Source organism: Hyaloscypha bicolor, assembly GCF_002865645.1.
Source record: "Hyaloscypha bicolor E unplaced genomic scaffold K444scaffold_58, whole genome shotgun sequence".
In the NCBI taxonomy this organism is placed as follows: Eukaryota; Fungi; Ascomycota; class Leotiomycetes; order Helotiales; family Hyaloscyphaceae; genus Hyaloscypha; species Hyaloscypha bicolor.
Window position 1 is genome coordinate 1,034,693 of NW_020194560.1, and position 17,739 is coordinate 1,052,431.

The 17,739-nt window shown below is 46.2% G+C and overlaps 8 protein-coding genes across 8 annotated transcripts; 5 read left to right on the forward strand and 3 right to left on the reverse strand.

Moving 5' to 3' along the window:
* Window positions 1-2,460: 2,460 nt before the first annotated feature.
* On the forward strand, window positions 2,461-4,237 carry K444DRAFT_652576 (putative retrograde regulation protein 2; the record flags this gene model as incomplete). The annotated part of the gene is made up of 2 exons (XM_024885808.1): window positions 2,461-2,573; window positions 2,626-4,237. 2 exons carry the CDS (start codon window positions 2,461-2,463, stop codon window positions 4,235-4,237), a joined length of 1,725 nt encoding a protein of 574 aa, XP_024737676.1.
* A 144-nt stretch (window positions 4,238-4,381) lies between these two features.
* K444DRAFT_528114 (phosphoesterase-domain-containing protein) lies at window positions 4,382-6,270 on the reverse strand (the record flags this gene model as incomplete). Its single annotated transcript, XM_024874691.1, has 2 exons — window positions 4,382-6,150; window positions 6,198-6,270. The coding sequence occupies 2 exons, from the start codon at window positions 6,268-6,270 to the stop codon at window positions 4,382-4,384; spliced, it is 1,842 nt and encodes a 613-aa protein (XP_024737677.1).
* Window positions 6,271-7,524: 1,254 nt separating this feature from the next.
* Window positions 7,525-9,319, forward strand: K444DRAFT_527783 (multicopper oxidase; the record flags this gene model as incomplete). The annotated part of the gene is made up of 4 exons (XM_024874660.1): window positions 7,525-8,082; window positions 8,138-8,304; window positions 8,354-8,555; window positions 8,615-9,319. The coding sequence occupies 4 exons, from the start codon at window positions 7,525-7,527 to the stop codon at window positions 9,317-9,319; spliced, it is 1,632 nt and encodes a 543-aa protein (XP_024737678.1).
* Window positions 9,320-11,344: 2,025 nt separating this feature from the next.
* Window positions 11,345-12,024, reverse strand: K444DRAFT_388726 (uncharacterized protein). Its single transcript, XM_024872417.1, has one exon. It carries the CDS (start codon window positions 11,767-11,769, stop codon window positions 11,443-11,445), a length of 327 nt encoding a protein of 108 aa, XP_024737679.1. The 5' UTR covers window positions 11,770-12,024; the 3' UTR covers window positions 11,345-11,442.
* On the forward strand, window positions 11,358-11,962 carry K444DRAFT_612456 (uncharacterized protein). The gene has a single exon (XM_024880138.1). It carries the CDS (start codon window positions 11,770-11,772, stop codon window positions 11,956-11,958), a length of 189 nt encoding a protein of 62 aa, XP_024737680.1. The 5' UTR covers window positions 11,358-11,769; the 3' UTR covers window positions 11,959-11,962.
* K444DRAFT_588807 (riboflavin transporter MCH5) lies at window positions 12,013-13,903 on the reverse strand. Its single transcript, XM_024878076.1, has 3 exons — window positions 13,510-13,903; window positions 13,303-13,444; window positions 12,013-13,239 (listed from the first exon to the last, which is right to left on the reverse strand). The coding sequence occupies exons 1-3, from the start codon at window positions 13,704-13,706 to the stop codon at window positions 12,280-12,282; spliced, it is 1,299 nt and encodes a 432-aa protein (XP_024737681.1). The 5' UTR covers window positions 13,707-13,903; the 3' UTR covers window positions 12,013-12,279.
* Window positions 13,904-14,350: 447 nt separating this feature from the next.
* K444DRAFT_527792 (uncharacterized protein) lies at window positions 14,351-16,721 on the forward strand (the record flags this gene model as incomplete). Its single annotated transcript, XM_024874661.1, has 2 exons — window positions 14,351-14,917; window positions 14,967-16,721. 2 exons carry the CDS (start codon window positions 14,351-14,353, stop codon window positions 16,719-16,721), a joined length of 2,322 nt encoding a protein of 773 aa, XP_024737682.1.
* On the forward strand, window positions 16,660-17,299 carry K444DRAFT_388799 (uncharacterized protein). The gene is made up of 2 exons (XM_024872418.1): window positions 16,660-16,834; window positions 16,892-17,299. The coding sequence occupies exon 2, from the start codon at window positions 16,893-16,895 to the stop codon at window positions 17,181-17,183; it is 291 nt and encodes a 96-aa protein (XP_024737683.1). The 5' UTR covers window positions 16,660-16,834; window position 16,892; the 3' UTR covers window positions 17,184-17,299.
* The last annotated feature ends 440 nt before the right edge of the window (window positions 17,300-17,739 follow it).

Here is a 17,739-nt window from a genome sequence, read left to right on the forward strand (position 1 = left end):
TTAGTTCTCCTCTTCTATAAGCTTCTTATTCTGCCTCTTCTTTATTTGGTTTATAGGTCTTCTATAGGAGCGGGTAATTAAAAGATTATAATTAATATAATAGTATTTTATAGCTTATAGAAAGGTATTAATTTGACTTATATAAATAGCTTTAATAGCTTATTATAATTGTTTCTTAATACCTATAGAAGAAATAGGCATTTTGAATTAAATCTATTATAGAGAAATGAGTTAAAGTTACTTTATAGTAATAATTCAGGCAATTCCTATATAAATAACTTGTATTTTACTAAAATTTGCTTTTGGGTATATCTTATTTATTTTTAGGGAAATAAGTAAAATTAGTAGAAATCTCGTAATTAGCTCTTATAATATAATATAGTTTATAAGTTATAATAATAATAATTTGAAATAAAAAATAAAAAATAAAAGAAAATATATAATTCTTTAAATATTAGTTTATATTAGTATAAATATTTTACTTTTATATAGAAATAGCTTTATAATTTAGGGTTCTAAATATAGTCTTGTTTTTATATTATATTATCTAGATATATTATATCTAGATTATTAAATAATACTAATATTTTTATTCTTATATATAAAGAAAGCTTATTTTTAGTATTATATAACTATATAATTCCCTAAATCCGAGATACTAATATAAAATTTAGAGAAAATAACTTACTATTTATATAATTTTAAAGTTATTTAGGCTTTTTAATTTAATCTTATACTTTTTAGGCCTAACTAGGAACTCTTTATTTATATTCTAGTATTATACTAGTAGTAAAGCTATAACTATAGCTTATCTAACTTACCTATTTAGTTCCGGAATTATATCTTATAATTCCCTATTATAAAAGTAGTATTAGTATAATAAATACTATTATTTATAAAATTAATTCTATTTTCTAATTAGTTTATTAATTTTAATTTTATTTCTATTTGCGAATTTATTATTACTTTATAAGATAAAGAACTTGGAAAAATTAATTCGATTTCCTGAATTATTTATAAATTCGTTCTTTTATATTTTTTAGGCCTTTATAATATAAAAATAACTCTGAATTTATAATTACTTTTCGGGAAAAGAATATTATAAAAAGGCCTTCTTTTTCTTCTAATTAAGCCTCTTTTTCTTAACTATAATATTATACTTAATCTCTTTTTTATTTCTTTTTTTCTTTTTTTAAATATTATTTAAGCTTTTTTTCTTATTATAAAGTAAATATAATTCTTTATTATATTATTAAAAAAGTTCTTAAAAGAAGAAAAAAGACATAATATATATAATATTAATAATATTAATAACCTATATTTATTTAGTAAAAATAAGTAATATAATATAGCTCGAGTATAAAGGCTTTAAGCCTCAAGAAATTATAAAGAAATAGTAAGTTATATTTTTCCTATATAAAAGGCTAGAATATAATACTAATTAAATATTAGAATAATAATTTATTAAATCTATTAAACTTTCTCTTTTTCTCAAATACCTTATAATCTTTTCTTATTATTACTAATAAATAGTTTTATCTCGAGCTTTTTAATGTTTCTAATAAGATAATACAAGTTATAAAAAATATTTATAAAATACTAGAAATTTAAGATATAAAGTTTTATTTTAGAAAAAAGCTAGTTAACTTAAATAATTCAAAGATTATAGTAAACCTAGAGGCAGTATATAATTAAACTCAAGGCTATTTAGTATTTATATCTTATATTAATTATATGAAAAAGAACTCTAAAGGCCTATAATAGAAATATATATCTTATATTACCTTAATATAATACTAAAAGATCTAGCTTCTCTCAAATTAGCCTCTATAAAACCTTAACTTTTAAAACTATAAATATTCTCGAAATGAAGTAATAAAGTAAAGAGACTAATAAAGAGAAAGGAAGAAAGAAAGAAAGAGGATAAAAATAAGAATAAAGAAAATAATAGAGATAGAGATATTTCGAGTATTATAGGAGATAATAGTAAGGATAATAATAGTAAGGAAGATATATTTTATAATCTATAAAATCTACTATATAAATTATATAAGTTAAAAACAGATTAATAATAATTAAAAAAGAAAAGTAGAGATAGGAGTAAAAATAAAGAAAGTACTAGAGATATTATAATAAAGATAAATACAAATATTAGTATATTTAGTAACTGCAAATAGCTTTATTTTGGCTACCTTTATATAAGTTATATATACGAGTATAATAGTGGTTGCGCCCGCAGAATACGGTATTTTGGTTACAGGCGATTTTTGGTAGGGTGCACATGTGCCACAAATCAGATATTGAAAACCGGATTCGAAAATCGCTTGATCACTTGATCCTTACGGCTTTCCGTATGTTTGTCATGTTTGCACGTGGGGCAAATCGCGGAGCAACTTTTTTCCAGCTTCAACTCCCTCCTCTTCACTGCAGCCCCATCGCTCTCGATCGATATATCACAACATGGCGGAAACAATGGAGTCCGTTATAACAATCCACAATTTCAGCGCGAAAATGTCCACATTTGACCCCAATCACATTGAGAACCATCTCTACGGCCTCGTTGACATGGGAAGGTATTCCCCCATGCCTGCGTGTTCTCGAACCTCCCGCTCTAATGCACCCAAGTAACGGCATCCGCTTCTCGATATCTGACCTCTCCCCTCCCCGAAGCCGTCTGCTGCACTGCGTCTATCGCGAAAGAGCTGGCATTTCCCTCTATGATGCACTGCATGAATCCATGCCAGGCTCGCTGCCCTTCCACTTCTCGAAGCATACCATCACACAAGTTGCAGACACGCTGGGGAGATTCAAGGGCATATGTGATAGCTACGGGGTACACAAAGATCATATTAGTGTCTTTGCCACGGAGGCTATGCGGACGGCAAACAACAGAGACGAGATGCTGCGGGCCATCAAAACATCAAGCGGGCTGACAGTTGACATCTTGAATCCTGGCATGGAAAGTCTGTTCGGAGCAATGGGTGCTAGAAGTGGGTTCACACAAGTAAACGGGCTATTCATGGACCTTGGAGGCGGCAGCGTACAAATGACATACGTCAACTCGGCCGCCGGAGCTGGCTACGATGTGTTAGCGGCTGAGGCTGCGAGAAGCATGCCATTTGGAGCTGCTAAGCTCACGGCTGCTTTAAGCACGCAAGACACCGCTCAAGCTGCCAAGACGGAGCTCAGGAGCAGCATGAAGGATACTTTTGAAGGTCTGAAGGACAAATTTACGCTACTGAAGGAGCAGGAGAATGACGACGGTGTGACGATATACTTCTGTGGTGGAGGCTTCCGTGGATATGGAAGCATGCTCATGCATACTGATCCAATTCAACCATATCCCATACCAGCAATAGGCGGCTACGTTGTACCCGGATACAGGTTCGTCAAGTGGAGGGAGATGCTACATGCGAACAATTATGAGGAGGGGAAGATCTATGGGATGTCGAAACGAAGGAGGGAACAATTTCCCGCGATTGTGACCGTCGTCCAGTCTTTGGTTGAAGCCATTCCAAAGATCAAAGAAGTCGTTTTCTGCAGTGGCGGGAATCGAGAAGGTGTTCTGTTCATGAAGCTCCCACCAGAAATCCGAGAGTCAAGTCCACTTCCTCTACTTCCTGCGGGATCTCCGAACCAGAAGAAGGAAGTCGTCGATTCCATTGCCGCGTGTATCACTTCCGCATTGCCAAAAGATTATCCTGCGATCTTCTCAGCAGAACTACTCAATTACGTCGCAAAGAATATCTGGCAGAACATGGGTGATCCTGATGATGCCAACTCAGCCAAAGCTCTTCATAACCCCATCTCTGGCCAACTGGCTGGCCTCCCCGGGATGACACACCAAATTAGAGGCACTCTGGCTCTGACAATGTGCGCTCGCTGGGGAATGGCGCCAGGCCCGGCCGACAAGAAACTGTATGAGAATCTCCAAGCTTTGATAGGACCAGAGATGTGCTGGTGGTGCGACTACATTGGCACCGTGGCGGGGCTTCTGGCTACCTTGACCCCTGCCTTCCCTTCAAGCGAGAATGCTCTAGGCAAAATGGTGAAGTTTGAGACTTGGACGGGTCATGGTTTGGGGAAGAAGGGCCATAAAGTTGGCATTAGGTTGAAGATTTTCTTGAGTGAACATGCGCGCCGTGGTATTCGTGCTGGTGATTTAGAAGGAATGTTTGGGAGAGTGGGCAAAGGATTGCCTCTGGAGTGGAAGGTTGAGGCTGAGGTTGAGAACTGAATGATCGCGATTTGCATAACATTGATACCCTAGATACGGATTCATGAATACACGCCTCTCATTGGCTCTTAATTCTTTCACGCTGCACCCATTTGCCAGGGAGGATGATCAAAGCACATCGATTATTACTTTATTCAACATTATCTAGTTCGAATACGTAACACTATACGCCTTGAAGTAAGAAGCATCGCCAGCAATCTGCACATTCCCACTGCCATCAACAGTAACGTACTTCCCATTCTCCTTCTTCAACGCATACCCTTCGCCCGCCAAAAATTCAACAGTGTAAATCTCCGCCCCACTCGCACTATTAATCAGCCCCGTATGCGCCCCAATATATCTCCCATCCCTGGCACTACTGATCGTAAACTCACTTCCCGCGGTAGCCAACGCGTGCACCACCCATCTCTGCGCCAAATCACTATGCGCACTCGACGCCTTAGTCGCGGTAAAATCCCTCGCCGGTTTCCCGGCATTCGTAAGAGCATACCCTCCAAACTCGAAAACGATGTATCGACCCTCGGTCAACGCGCCCCTCATCTCCTTGAAACCCGGCTCACTGAAACTGCCCACCTTATCGGGTGCAACCTGAGAGGCATACGGCACTTGCGGTCTCGTGACAGCGTACAGAGACTCGCAGTAACTGCTCCCGTCGTACACACCGTCCGCAGTCATATGCGGCACCGGAGCATCTGGTAAGTCCGGAATCGAGAAATCCGGATTTGCGAAATCGAAAGCGTTGAGTAGAGGAGACATGTTGTTCCGTCTCCACGGCACCATTTGATTGGTAACTACGTTCTTTCCCTTAGCAGCAAGCCAGTTCTCAATAAACAGGATCTGAGAGTTGTGGTCCGCGTGCTCGGTGAAGACGTGTCCGCCTCTCGTCCAAGGAGACACGATGTAAAACGGTAATCTGAACCCAGGCCCAGAATAGGTATACCCTGCGAGGTTATACGGGTCGTTGAGCCATTCCCCTGCGGTGCCGGACGGGGAGTGGAAGGGCGTAACGTGGTCGCCCCATCCGCCTGTCTCGTCGTAGGAGATGATGAGCGCGGTCTTGGCGTAGCCTGCCCCTTGAGTGACAGCGTCGACGATCTTCTTTTGCAGCCAGGCGCCATCGCGCGGTGAGTAGGGCGGATGCTCGGACAGCTCGGCGGGGCCAATGATGTATGAGATTGCAGGGAGCGTCCCGTTCTTTGCTTGAGCGTAGAAATCATCGAGACTCTGTCCTACCATGCCCTTTGTGCTGAGCGGGGACCCTGTCAACGCTTCTTGGAACTGCCCAAACCAGGCTAAGGGGTTGTCGTCAAAGTTATCGGCGTCTTGGTAGATGGACCAAGAGACGCCGGCATCTTGGTAGAACTCGGCGGTGGTTTTCCAGGTCAAGGGGTAGCAGTTAAAATCGTTGGCTTCGCAACCTGGAGTCTCGTTGTTATCGATATATGGGTATCCGCCTTCGGATTTTGTTTGGGGAGAACCGGGGACATTGATGCTGCCAGAGGCCCAGGTCACGCGGTTGGGGTTCGTGGATGCGATGACGGATTCTTGGTACATGTCTCCGATGGTCCAGGCATCAGCGATGGAATATTGAACTGGGATATCGCTTCGTTTGAAGTGGCCCCAAGACCAGGGGGTGTTGTTAGTTGCCCAGTGATTGTTTAGGCCGCCGTTCAGAGCAGCGTGGTTGTCCTCCCAGCCATTATTGCCGGCTACCATGCATTGGGTTGCATTGAGAAAACTTCCTCCCTCGTAGTTGAGGTACCATGGCAAAAGGTAAGATGTGTTTGTTGTGAGAGCTGAGTTGGCAGCTTGCTGCCACACTGGCTTGCCGTCTGAATTGACTTGGACATTGGGGTCAGAGAAGCCACGGACACCAGCCATTGAGCCGAAGTAGTGGTCGAAGGCTCGATTTTCTAATAGCCGTTAGAGATGATAACGGGGCGAGGACTAGGGGACAGACCTTGCATGAAGAGGACGACATGCTCGATATCTGCAATAGACCCAGCCAACGCTGGAGAGAGGAGGGGGATCATAGCCGCGACGGCGGGAAGAGTTTTGAGGACTGCCATCGTAACGACTGATCAGTACTTTCCAGCAGACACATCGTATACATGATACCTGGACGTGAGAGATATATGCTTCAAAGCAGCCACGGTCTTACAGCTGGAAACTGAAGGTGGGGTTCGTCGGCTTGCATAGCCCCTTGCCTACAATAAATACAAAAAGGGGCCCATGGACCTGCGTTCACTGTTGAACAGGGCTCGGGAGATTGACCAAGCGTTTGGCGTTTTGCGAGGACGTGGCCGCCTTCTTTGTCCTTTCCGAGTAGCTGCTGGCACCAAGGGAAGAAAGACCCGCTACAAAACGCTACAAAACGGTTTGTTGCTCCACACCAGTTAATGAGAGAGAGATCGTTCAAGGTCAGCACGTTGCCTGCTCCGCGGTATTCAGGCGATGATCATGATCACCTTTTAGCAGCTCGCCCCGAGGTTAAGCAGCAGGCACGGGAGAATCCTTTCATAACGAGATGTCCAATGGCTGCTCCGCGTTCTTGCCCGTGCAATTCAGGAACCAACTCCGAATCCTGGATCCCCGCACTCGCAGGAATCCACCTGGATGCGTACGCCGTACAAGAACTTATACGGAGTACGGGATGGCAAGCAGAAATACCTTTAATGAGAAAGCTGCTCGCTCACATCGACCTGCCAATCTGAGTCCACCTGCAGCACAGATCACCCACGTGTTCCGGGAGGAAGCCCTAGGCTCGGAGGATCGGCGAGCAGAGGTCAGATGAGCAAGAGCAACAGCCCAATGCCCATCCAGGAACGATATCGCGATCACAACTTCGTGAACATCCAGGTCGCTCTCACGTGAGCAGTGTCGAAACAAATATGAGATGGGTTGATGCAGAGGGAGGAAGGTGGTGATAGCGACGCGATTGGGAACAAGCGACAAGGATCATGGAAACCGGACGGAACTCGCGAAGAGGCGTTTCGCCAGCCATCGGAACCACGACCGAGAACGGTGAAGCCCTTGGACTTCTGAGTGAGGAAGAGGAAGGGGAGGAAGGAGAAGATGAAGAACAATCCATCGACTTGAACGTTAGAAACCAGAAGGCCAGTGCAGATCACAGCAGATGGCTTCGACCTCTCGGCATCGCGCTCTCGGCGCTGCTTTTCATTACAATAGCAGGAACATCGTCTTCGACCCTGTATCAATCATTCCGGCACTCCTCCAACTCTGATGATTCTCACCAGGCCTTCAATGCAGATGCCAGCCACGATGAAATGCTTGGAATCCGTCTGCACCCCCAAGACCACATGTCCCGCCCTCCCACCACGCTCACTCATCACTGGAATATCACAGCTGGCTATCGCTCTCCAGATGGTGTCAGGAAAAAGGTCTATCTCGTCAATGATCTCTTCCCAGGCCCTACAATTGAATGTCGATCTGGAGACAGGTTGGTCATACACGTGACGAACAGTCTTGATTCAAGGGAGGGGGTTTCGATTCATTGGCATGGGCTAGGGATGCGAAATGCGATAAATATGGATGGCGCAGTCGGGTTCACTCAATGTGCCATTGCTACAGACAAAACCTTCGTTTACGATTTTGTGGTTGACCTGGAGCAAGCGGGCACATTTTGGTGGCATGCACATTCACAGGTGGAGAGAGGAGATGGGATGTATGGTGGACTGGTGGTGCATAAGCCAGTTGATTTTAAATCCGAGGGGAAGGGGCCTGGATACAAAGACGAGGTGTTGTTTCTGGTTGGTGATTGGTATCATCGAAGTGCTGAGGAGGTCCTTGGATGGTACACAAGCGTCAGGGGCTTCGGAAACGAGGTTAGAATTTATCTGTTCTATCTCCTACGGGAAGATGAAGCTAACTTCCGCCCAGCCTGTCCCAGACTCAATGTTAATCAACGGACGTGGGACATTCGATTGCTCAATGGCCGCCCCAGCTCGACCAGTCGAATGCGTTAACATCGGAAGGAATCAATTTCCCGGACTGCTCACGCCGGATTTGATGAATACTACAACAAGGTTGAGACTTGTCAACGTTGGGTAGCTCTCCCGACCCCTCTATACCGACGCATATTGACATCGATTTTAGTTCTCTGGCGGGTTTTACAATCCAAATTTCGTCTGCGAAGTTGACACCACTTACCGTGGATAGTGGCTTTTCCATCACGGGAGCTGCGCCAGACTCAGTTGGAATTATATACCCTGGCGAGCGGGTAGATCTGCTCTTAACATGGGACGATACTTCTCCGGCAACTTCCCCGCGTTTGCATATTTCTCTCGATCCTGAGCATGTTCTTCCCCTCCCAAGCTTCGAAAACAGCAGCTAACGAGCCAACCTAGAAATTTCAAGTACACCAACTCGGCCCTTCGGCCAAACCAGTCTTTCCCCATGTTCCCCGTCTCATCAAACATACCAACACCCCCACCATCTCCTGCCTCAATGATTCGAAATCACTTCGACCTCTCTTCCGCAACCTCACGCCACCCCATTTCCCTCCCAGAAGCCGCCCAACAAACCATCCTCCTCTATACCAAAACGCAAAAACTATCGATCTCCGCCAACCACCCACAGGGATTTATGAACCGCACCTCCTGGAGCCCGCAATCCGCCCCACTTCTCTCGCTCCCCCGCTCAGCTTGGGACGAGAATCAACTTATCCCCTACATCCCCTCTGATGCGTGGGTTGATATCGTAATCAATAACTTAGATGATGGCTCCCATCCTTTTCATTTACATGGGTACTCATTTTATGTTCTCGCCTCTCATCGTTCGGAAAATGGTTGGGGAAGCTACAACCCGTACTCTACCAGTGGAGCGAGTTCCATCGCGCCTGTGATGAATTTGAGGAACCCTGTGAAGAAAGACACAGTCAGTGTGCCAAGGAGAGGATACGTGGTTATACGACTCAAGGCGGACAATGAAGGGATTTGGATGTTACATTGCCATGTGCTGTTTCATCAGGGGAGCGGCATGGCGATGGGGATTCACGTTGGAGGGGATGAAAGGCACGCAGGGGTTGATTTGGGTGCGAGAGAATTCTGCGAATCAGCGTAGACTTTGCCTTGGGAGTCATGAGGTAGACATCTGGAGCCTGAATATGGAGCTACAACATTCCAAACAGAGACGAACGCGGAGCTCAACGAATCTATTTTCTCTATATCCAATTCTTAGATAAACTCCAGCCACCAAAAACTCAAACCTTAGGGCATGACTCCAATATGGCGGGCTACCTCCAGCGGCGAGGCAAAGGCCTAGGTCGCGGATGCAAGCCAGGTTGGACACTATTCAACCACCAAAGCACAGCTGCCGCGCTCTTGTAGGGTCCGGTGGAGATCTTGTGGTTTCCTCCAAAGATAGCGGAGCTTTGTTGGTCCTGGGAAGACTATTGTTTGGGTATGAAGAAGGAGGAGATAGGAGACGAATGGAGTTTTGGGACGATTTTATGGGCCAGCTTTTAGACCGGAAACTGGACGGAGTATGTTGAATGAATAATCTTGCGGGTATCTAAAGTCTCGAGCATAGCTGAGAATCCCTAAATACAGAACAGTGAGTCGTCGATTCAAGTCATCCTAGTTGGAAGAATCATAGACCTGATATTTGCCGACTTGGAGATGTCTAAGGTCAGAGATCAATCGAGCGCTGACAAGTTAAGATCAAATAATTCCAATGTTGATTTTGGATACAGTTTCCGGCAAGTTGAAGTCAAATTTCTGATAATTCATAGGTTCTCACGAAGTGTCAATGTTGTCACGAGGTAAACTAGCGGGCTACAGCCCCTAGTCTTTAGCGAGGCATCCTCGACGACGAGGTTTCATGGATCATTTAACAGCGTAGTCCTATCAGTATAGCGCCACATCGCTATTAGACGCACGATCAAACATATATTTCTTCCCCTTGACAGATAGGAATATCATGGCAAGTTATCCCACTAGAAGTAGGGCAATGTAAACTCCGAAACTCCGGTGAGAGCCCGGTTGGTGCCTTATGTGAAGTACGAAGCGTCTCTTGCAGCCGGCATAAGCTTGCATAAAGGTAAGATAGACTAACCGAGGAGAAATAGAATAGATTTACTTTTCCTTCTGCAGCTCAGAAGTAGCACCCAAGCGCGTAGTATTCATTGGGGCTGGCTGAGCAGGGCATGTGGCTGTGAGAGGTCTGAATCTCCACTTCGCCCTTTTCCTGTCCTCAATACTTAATATTCCGACGCAAATACCTGGAATTCGACCCTAATATCGGACTCGCCATCTTCGAGTCTAACCGCAAACTCGGCGGCGTTTGAAACGAAGACCGATGCTTCCCCGGTTTCCTGGCCGGCGGTCATACAGATTTCTTCGACTTCTCCGTCTTCTCCATGCGCGATAGGATGGGTTTGAAAACTGGACTGATTTCCCCGGATCCAAAGTCTATAAATATCTCACCATTAACCCAAAGAAATTTTCGCTGCTGGAGAGACTTAAACTGGAGACTAGGGTCTAGAAAGTCACCAGGAATGCAGATGATCAGGCGTGGGATGTTGAGACAGAGGGTTCAGGCCAGGTTGTGACTTGTGACATATTGATTGCCGCCTCAGGGTTGAATTCGCAACGGGCATGGACATTGACTGGAAGGGTTTTTGAGGGCTGGCTATTCATTGTAAAGACATCAGCCTCCATTACTCAGAACTCGCAGGAGAGAAGATAAATCGCGTCACGCTCTACTGTGGCGGCAAGTTCACAGTAGGTTCAATTACCTTCTGCATCGTGGAGGACAAGAAAGAAGATTGAGTGATTCGCGAAAAGGGGAATGGGCCTGGCGTTATGGGAGGAGTAAAGACTTTGGACGACCATGTTCGTGCGGCACGACCAGCTCGGAAATTCTGGGCCGTTCTGACGCCGCCATATTCTGAACCGAGTGTTTTTGGTATCGATTTCTTCATAGTGAGAAGAGTCGATTGGGCAATTGGATCTTCCAAAGGGCATGGAGGAAAGACAGCTCGGTGCCATTTCCGATGGAGCCGTATAAAACGGGCGGCGAAAACACGAAGGAGCTAGTGCCGGAAACTCAGAAGTATTTCCCCCCACGCCCCTTTCTGGACATAGATAAAATGACTATTCTCAATAGTCTACTATTCTTCACTACAGGTATCTCGCTCAACCACGGCAAAGATACATTCCTCAAAGAACTCCACTCAAGATACCTCATCCCAGACTCCCAGTCCATCGCGCAAGCACCACCTCACTTTCCGGGTTAACCACCGCCCTCCCAAACAGTGAGTGTTTCCCTTGCAATACCGCGATCTTTACCGAAGACTGGGACTTTGAACTAAAATTCTTCCACCCTCCGACTGCCCTCCAAGTTCGAACAACCGCACCACTACCGAAGAAACCCCCGAAACGGATGTCCACTGAGCGGAGCTTCAAGCAGAAGCTGAGAAAGAAGTCTTCGGGAAGTTTCCTGTATTGAAGAATCTTCCCACTTCCCGCCCTCAATAGGTGGATTACATTCCCTTCCGTCTCTATCGCCATATGCTACCGTCTTCCCAGGTCGAGAAGAACGATCGCTCCCTCATTTTCACCGGGTTTGTGACGAGTGTGCCGACAACCATCTACGCCGAAGTGGGTGCGCTGTGGGAAATTTCTTGGATAGAGAATATGCTTGATATGAATAACGCGAAAGAGGAGATGAACTACGATATCGCTAAGGTTAACTTTTGATGCGAGAGGAGGTACTTGGCTCGAGGTCCAACTCGGCGGATTGCGAGCGCCGAGATCCAGCACGCTACAGGCATGTTGATAAGATATATCTGGCTAAGGATCAACAGAAAGGGAAATCGGTTCAGTGAGTATTTTGTTCCGACGAGGAGTCGGGTTTATAGAGGGATTATGAAGTGGATGGTTGAGAAGACCGGGAAGGTGGGAAGAGTTTTGAGATGAGAGAGGTGCTAAATTACAAGGTATCTAAACTCCGCCCATGCAATTTAGTTATTCTATTTCCCGTGACCGCCGTACAAAATCCCTATCCTCAAGTGGGGCCATTCAAACTTTTCCGAAAATGCCCTTGCCAGTTGTGTATTTCGTCAAGAAGCACGTAATTCCGCCTGCCAACACCACGACCCCACTGAACGTTGCCACTTCGTGGAAACTATGGTAATGTGTCTGAAAGGCTCCGTCAATTGGTGGTCCAACGAGCGCCGCAATCGACACAGTCGCCATTCCCATGCCCATATATGTTCCAATCTCTCTGGGATCCTTCGGTACTTGTGCCAAGACTACTGACATCCCAGACACAATCGCACCTGAGCAGAATCCGTATAAAGCCGAAAAGACGATGATGGAGGCATTGCTGTTTAACCATTGCATGCAGAGAAGAAGAATGCCAGAGCTGAGTGCTGCAGCACTGAATGCATTGTACCTCCCGAGCTTGTCCCCCAGTACGCCGGGAATCACTCTTCCAAAGAACGAAGCCGCGTTCAGAATAGCGATGATGTACGAAGCTAGATCGGTGCCCATTCCATTCGCCACTGCAAAAGTCGGCAGGTAGAAAAATGGCAGGAACATACCAAGCATCATCAGAGCGGTCGAACCCACGACGCCAAGGAACTGAGGGTTCTTGAACGCCTCAGGGAGAAAGAATGTTCCATTCCTCGGCGGCAGTCGTGCTTTGATGGCAGCGCATGCAGGGCCGATAAGAGCAAGCATGATGAAGCCGGAGATTCTGACAGACCAGCCGAAACTCAGACTTGGGTTGTAGAGCATCTTCCCCAGAGCGATTGGCCATACGACTCCACCCAAAGATGATCCGGCCACAGCGAGACCCATTGCTGCTCCTCGTTTCTTGTTGAAGTATTGGCCAGTTGCTGCCATGGCGGGAGCCATGGTCATGCCCATTGAGATTCCGCCGAGAATCCCCTGTGAGAGGAGGAATTGATAGTACTCGGTGCAGAGGCTGGTCATCATTACGGAGAATATGTAAGCGGTTGCTGCTGGCCATATAACCTATAAATCAAGTAAGGGTCAGGGATTGTCCGGCAATATGTATTAGAGGGAAGAGAAAAATACCCTGGCACCGTATCTATCAAATAGGGGACCGCCGCCAAGACTTCCACCGAAAAGGAAAAATGATTGGAGGGACCCAATCCAGGAAATTGCTGAAGGAGTCTCATGCCTCAGTTGATGGGTTTGGTAATATTCTTGAAATACACTGGCTCCAGTTAGACCTGCAAAAGAAGTGGCCAGAGCTTTGTCCAGCGTGAAGGGGGAACGCACCCGAAAGTATTAACATAACCAAACGTTGAAAACAATATCCCAGAGCAGCCAATTGCTACAGACCAAGCCCTGAAACCGCCTTCTGGAAATTCTTGTGACCCGCCTTGAGGACAGCGGGTTTTCTCATCGGATTGTCCTTCAATCGAAGCCTCAATGTCGCTTTCTCGCGGCACCTCGGGTTTCTTTTCTTCCACCATCTTTTTGTCAGGTTTGATATTACACAATCATGGAGAATTGAAAGGAGGAAAGGTATTTGACGAGGATCTGTACAAGAACGGCGAGGAATGAATGTAGAACATGAAGGCGCGACATTGGAATATATGCACTCTGTACATGCGCAGCTCATAGGGTGGTTAAATTGAATTAGCCGGTATCTCCGAATATACCGATTCTCAAAATCGGCCTATTCTTTAGCGATGATCTTGCAGTTTCGTAAGCCTGTAACAATGTTCCTCCGCCAAATGACCCACAAGGGATGAGTCAACCGCGTCAAGAGGTTCTGTAAGGCTGGAGATGGGCCTCCATGGGCGTTTCATCCTTGTTGTTGTGGTCCGCAGATCTTGATCCTTGAGGTTGAGAGTGGTGGACGTGCCGGACTTAAACTCGCCTGTTCTTACGCCTTCCCCTTTTCGCACGCCCTCTCGGCCTTCGCCCCTTCAAAAGACGCGAGACCCCAATACAACCTCAACTCCTGTCCACCGTCGGGGAATTCGTCTGTACCATAACAATATCCCCGCCCAGCCTCACGATTCATAACCCCTTTCCTGGAACGGGCTTGACTGGCCAAACGGGAGAAATCTCGGCCCCGCCTCCGGTGTAGCCCCGTCCGATCCGATGCGACATGTCCGAACCTCCAGGCTCAACAGCACCACCGCGAAAACGACGCAGACCAGCACTGTCTTGCGAACAATGTCGGCGCCGAAAGATCAAATGTGATAGGGCCTATCCATGTGGTCAGTGTTTGCAGTCCAAAACCGCCTCTTGCAGCTACAGTCCAGACACTGTTCAAACGCTTCGTCACGTGAGCGAAACAGGTCCAGCCTGCCCTCAAACAGTTTTTCAATCCTTAGCGGGTATCCCAACCCGACGGCGAGATATCCCAGGAGACTCAAGTGCACATGCGTCTTCAGCTGGAGTATCGCCGAATGCCATTTCGCACTCTGAGGCCACCCACTCCAGCTCATGGACATCCCTAAGTGCTCATGCATATGATGACGAGCCGCCTGACCCTAAAACACTCCTTCTGCGCCTCGAGAAGGTTGAGAAGAAATTGGCGAGCTCGGGTTCCCAACCCTATTTCCCCACATGCGAGTCATATAATCCGAGCCCATTTTCCAAAGGACTTCGTGGTACGGTATCGAAAACTCGATTCTTTGGCCCAACTCATTGGATGCACTCTTATGGAGTAGTAAGACATCTCTTTCTTGCCACATAAACAGATGAGCTAACATTTATAGTTCGACAAAGTAGCCCCGATGCGTATGGATGGAGATGATCCGAGTCCTACCTTCAGTCACGACCTAGAGGCATCCGCAATTGGTCGCCACATCGTCCAATTGACAGAAAAATGCAAGTCGCTAGCAAGAACTGTCAAGTCTGTCCCCTACACACAATGGCTTGCCAATCCGAACTTCAGAGGGGCCGTTCCTTCGAGGGCGGTGGCGGATATCTTAGTAGACCTTTACTTCAGAACCTCCGAATCCGTCTATCGAATTCTTCATATCCCCTCGTTTCGGCAGGAATACGAACTGTATTGGCAGAACCCCAATGCTGCAAGTCCTACTTTTATCCTTAAACTTCTACTTGCTATGTCGATAGGGACCCTTCTTTACCAGGGTCGAGACGCTACGCATTGGCGAAGTGAAGCAATGAAGTGGATATTTGCAGCACAGGCCTGGCTGTCGTCGCCGTTCGAAAAAGCTAGGTTGCATACGTCGGCCATTCAATTGCAATGCCTTTTACTTCTAGCTCGCCAGGATCATTCAGTTGCCGGTGACCTCGTCTGGATTTCAGCTGGATCTCTTCTTCGAACTGCGTTGCAGATGGGTTACCATAGGGACCCAAAGGTTCTCCCGAAAATGTCAGCTCTGCAAGCAGAAACACGTAGGAGGTTATGGGCTACAATCTTGGAGATCAATCTTCAGTCCGCGCTTGACTCGGGCATGCCTTTGCTTCTCTCTATCGACGACTTTGATACGGAGCCTCCAGCCAACATTGACGATGCCGACATGAGCGAAAGCACAGTTGGCCCAGTAATCGCGAAGCCAAGTACTATTTTTACCCAGACTTCCATCCAAATTGCGCTCCTCAAATCATTTCCACTTCGCCTAGAGGTCGTTCGATTTGCAAACAATCTCCGGGGTGAACCGTCGTACGATGACGTTCTTCGCGTCGGGTCCTCCCTGTCGAAAGCGCTCAAGGAAAACACTTCCTTTATTTCCAGAGTTAATCAATCACGAGAACCGTCAGCGAGAGTTTCACAGCTTCAGCAAAACTTATTCGATCTCTCTATTAGACGTTTCCTATTGCTAGTCCACCGCCCTTTTGCCGCCAAGGGACTAAAGGATCCCCATTATTACTTCTCGCGGAAAATGTGTCTGGAAACCGCCGTCACGATGCTAAAATACCCTTGTTCGGATTATCCACCCCCAGGAATGGTCAGTGACGGTACGCGGGACGATTATGCTCAACTCAAAACGATAAGTGGTGGCTTCTTCAAAAGCATAATGGTTCACGTCTCAATGGTAATCTTCTCAGAACTTTGGTCCCAAATTGAAGAAGATATCACATTCTCTGAGCAGGGAAAAGCCAGTCGAGAACATCTCAAGCAATGCCTGCGAGAAGTCACCACTTTATCCGCCAATCGAATCGCCGAGGTTGAGAACAATATCAAAGGGAATTTGTTCATGTCCCTCCTTATGGCTCAAATTGACGCTATGGAGGAAGGAATTGATCCCGGGGCAAGCGCCTTAGATACCGCTACGAAGAGTGCAGACATGTGCTATGACTTGTTAGTTGCGAGATATTCGAACATGAATGACTCAATACCTCCAGTGGACAATGGCAATGGCACGAATGATACAATGGGATTTTGTGGTGGGCAAGATTTCAGCATGGACTTTGCGATGCAGGACTGGACATTGGACCCGGAGAGTAATCAGGAGACTTGGTTCAAGTCGGGATTTGAAGATGGCGCCTGGTGGCACTGCTGAGCATGAAGTCGAAGAACACTGTTGCTGTACAATATTGTTTTCATGGAAGAGGAACGTTCTCACCTCAGTCATGAATAATTAAACCCTTCACTATGCCTCACTGTTCTGCGCAAGTAATTCCTCCTCTCCCTTTCCGCCCCCTTAGAATCCGCTTCTAATCTCTGCAAAAGCATGAATGCCTGGAGCAAATCCATAGACGGGGACTCCTCCGGCATCCGCTTTTTCGGCGCATATCAGGAACGAGCCTTTACCCGTGCCCTAGACCTCGAGTTTGAGGCCGCACCTCTCCTTGGCACAAACAGAAGCAGGAGATATGCCATTGTGGTTGAGAATGGTAAGGTGAATAGTGTGGATGTTGAGCCAGACGATATTATTGTCAGTGTCAGTACTGCGGGTAAAGTGTTGGGTTGGATGAGAGAGAGGGACAAGGGAATGGAAATAGTGGTGTTCATTGAGCTATGATTATTTAATTATTCTAGCCTAAATTGAGCAAATTGAGCTCTAGACGGCTAAGGCAGACATTGGGCTTGTGTTGGTTATGGATCTTGTTCTGGACCTGGGTGCCTCCACTTGTTAGTCTGGTCTAACTTCTCTAGCTCAAAAGCTAAAATTAGTTTTGTTCCCTGATTAAGTCCTTGGTTTTCTCGTAGTCTCGGCTTTATGCCAAGAGATTAATAGATTTCTTGCACCATGTTCAGAAAATGTAATGAAGCCTTAGAGAAGCTATATTTTGCGACTTGTACATGAATTTGGAAGTCTTTTCGAAATCCAACGCTTGGGTTTTCCCTTATCCATCCTAGCAAGAATTCCACATGACATCATAAACACTGTTCTTGTGATCAAGGTTGGCAATCGCCAGATTCAACATGTCCGTGGTCAGAATATCTCCCAAATCATGCCATCGCGTCACAGTGGTAAGATTTGCGCTTGGTGTTCTACAAGGCGCCTGCCACTTTCGAGTGATTTCACTAGAACAGAACGCCGAAAAAGTTCCATTATACGGACCCTTCAGTTCAAA

Coding starts and splice junctions, on each gene's coding strand:
- K444DRAFT_388726 (XM_024872417.1), bottom strand. CDS start 11,769: ATGGCGATAGAGACGGAAGGGAATGTAATCCACCTATTGAGGGCGGGA.
- K444DRAFT_388799 (XM_024872418.1), top strand. CDS start 16,893: ATGAATGCCTGGAGCAAATCCATAGACGGGGACTCCTCCGGCATCCGC.
- K444DRAFT_588807 (XM_024878076.1), bottom strand. CDS start 13,706: ATGGTGGAAGAAAAGAAACCCGAGGTGCCGCGAGAAAGCGACATTGAG. Junction 13,445..13,509: donor GGTTATGTTAATACTTTCGG/GTGCGTTCCCCC, acceptor AACTGGAGCCAG/TGTATTTCAAGAATATTACC. Junction 13,240..13,302: donor TTGATAGATACGGTGCCAGG/GTATTTTTCTCT, acceptor CTTGATTTATAG/GTTATATGGCCAGCAGCAAC.
- K444DRAFT_612456 (XM_024880138.1), top strand. CDS start 11,770: ATGCTACCGTCTTCCCAGGTCGAGAAGAACGATCGCTCCCTCATTTTC.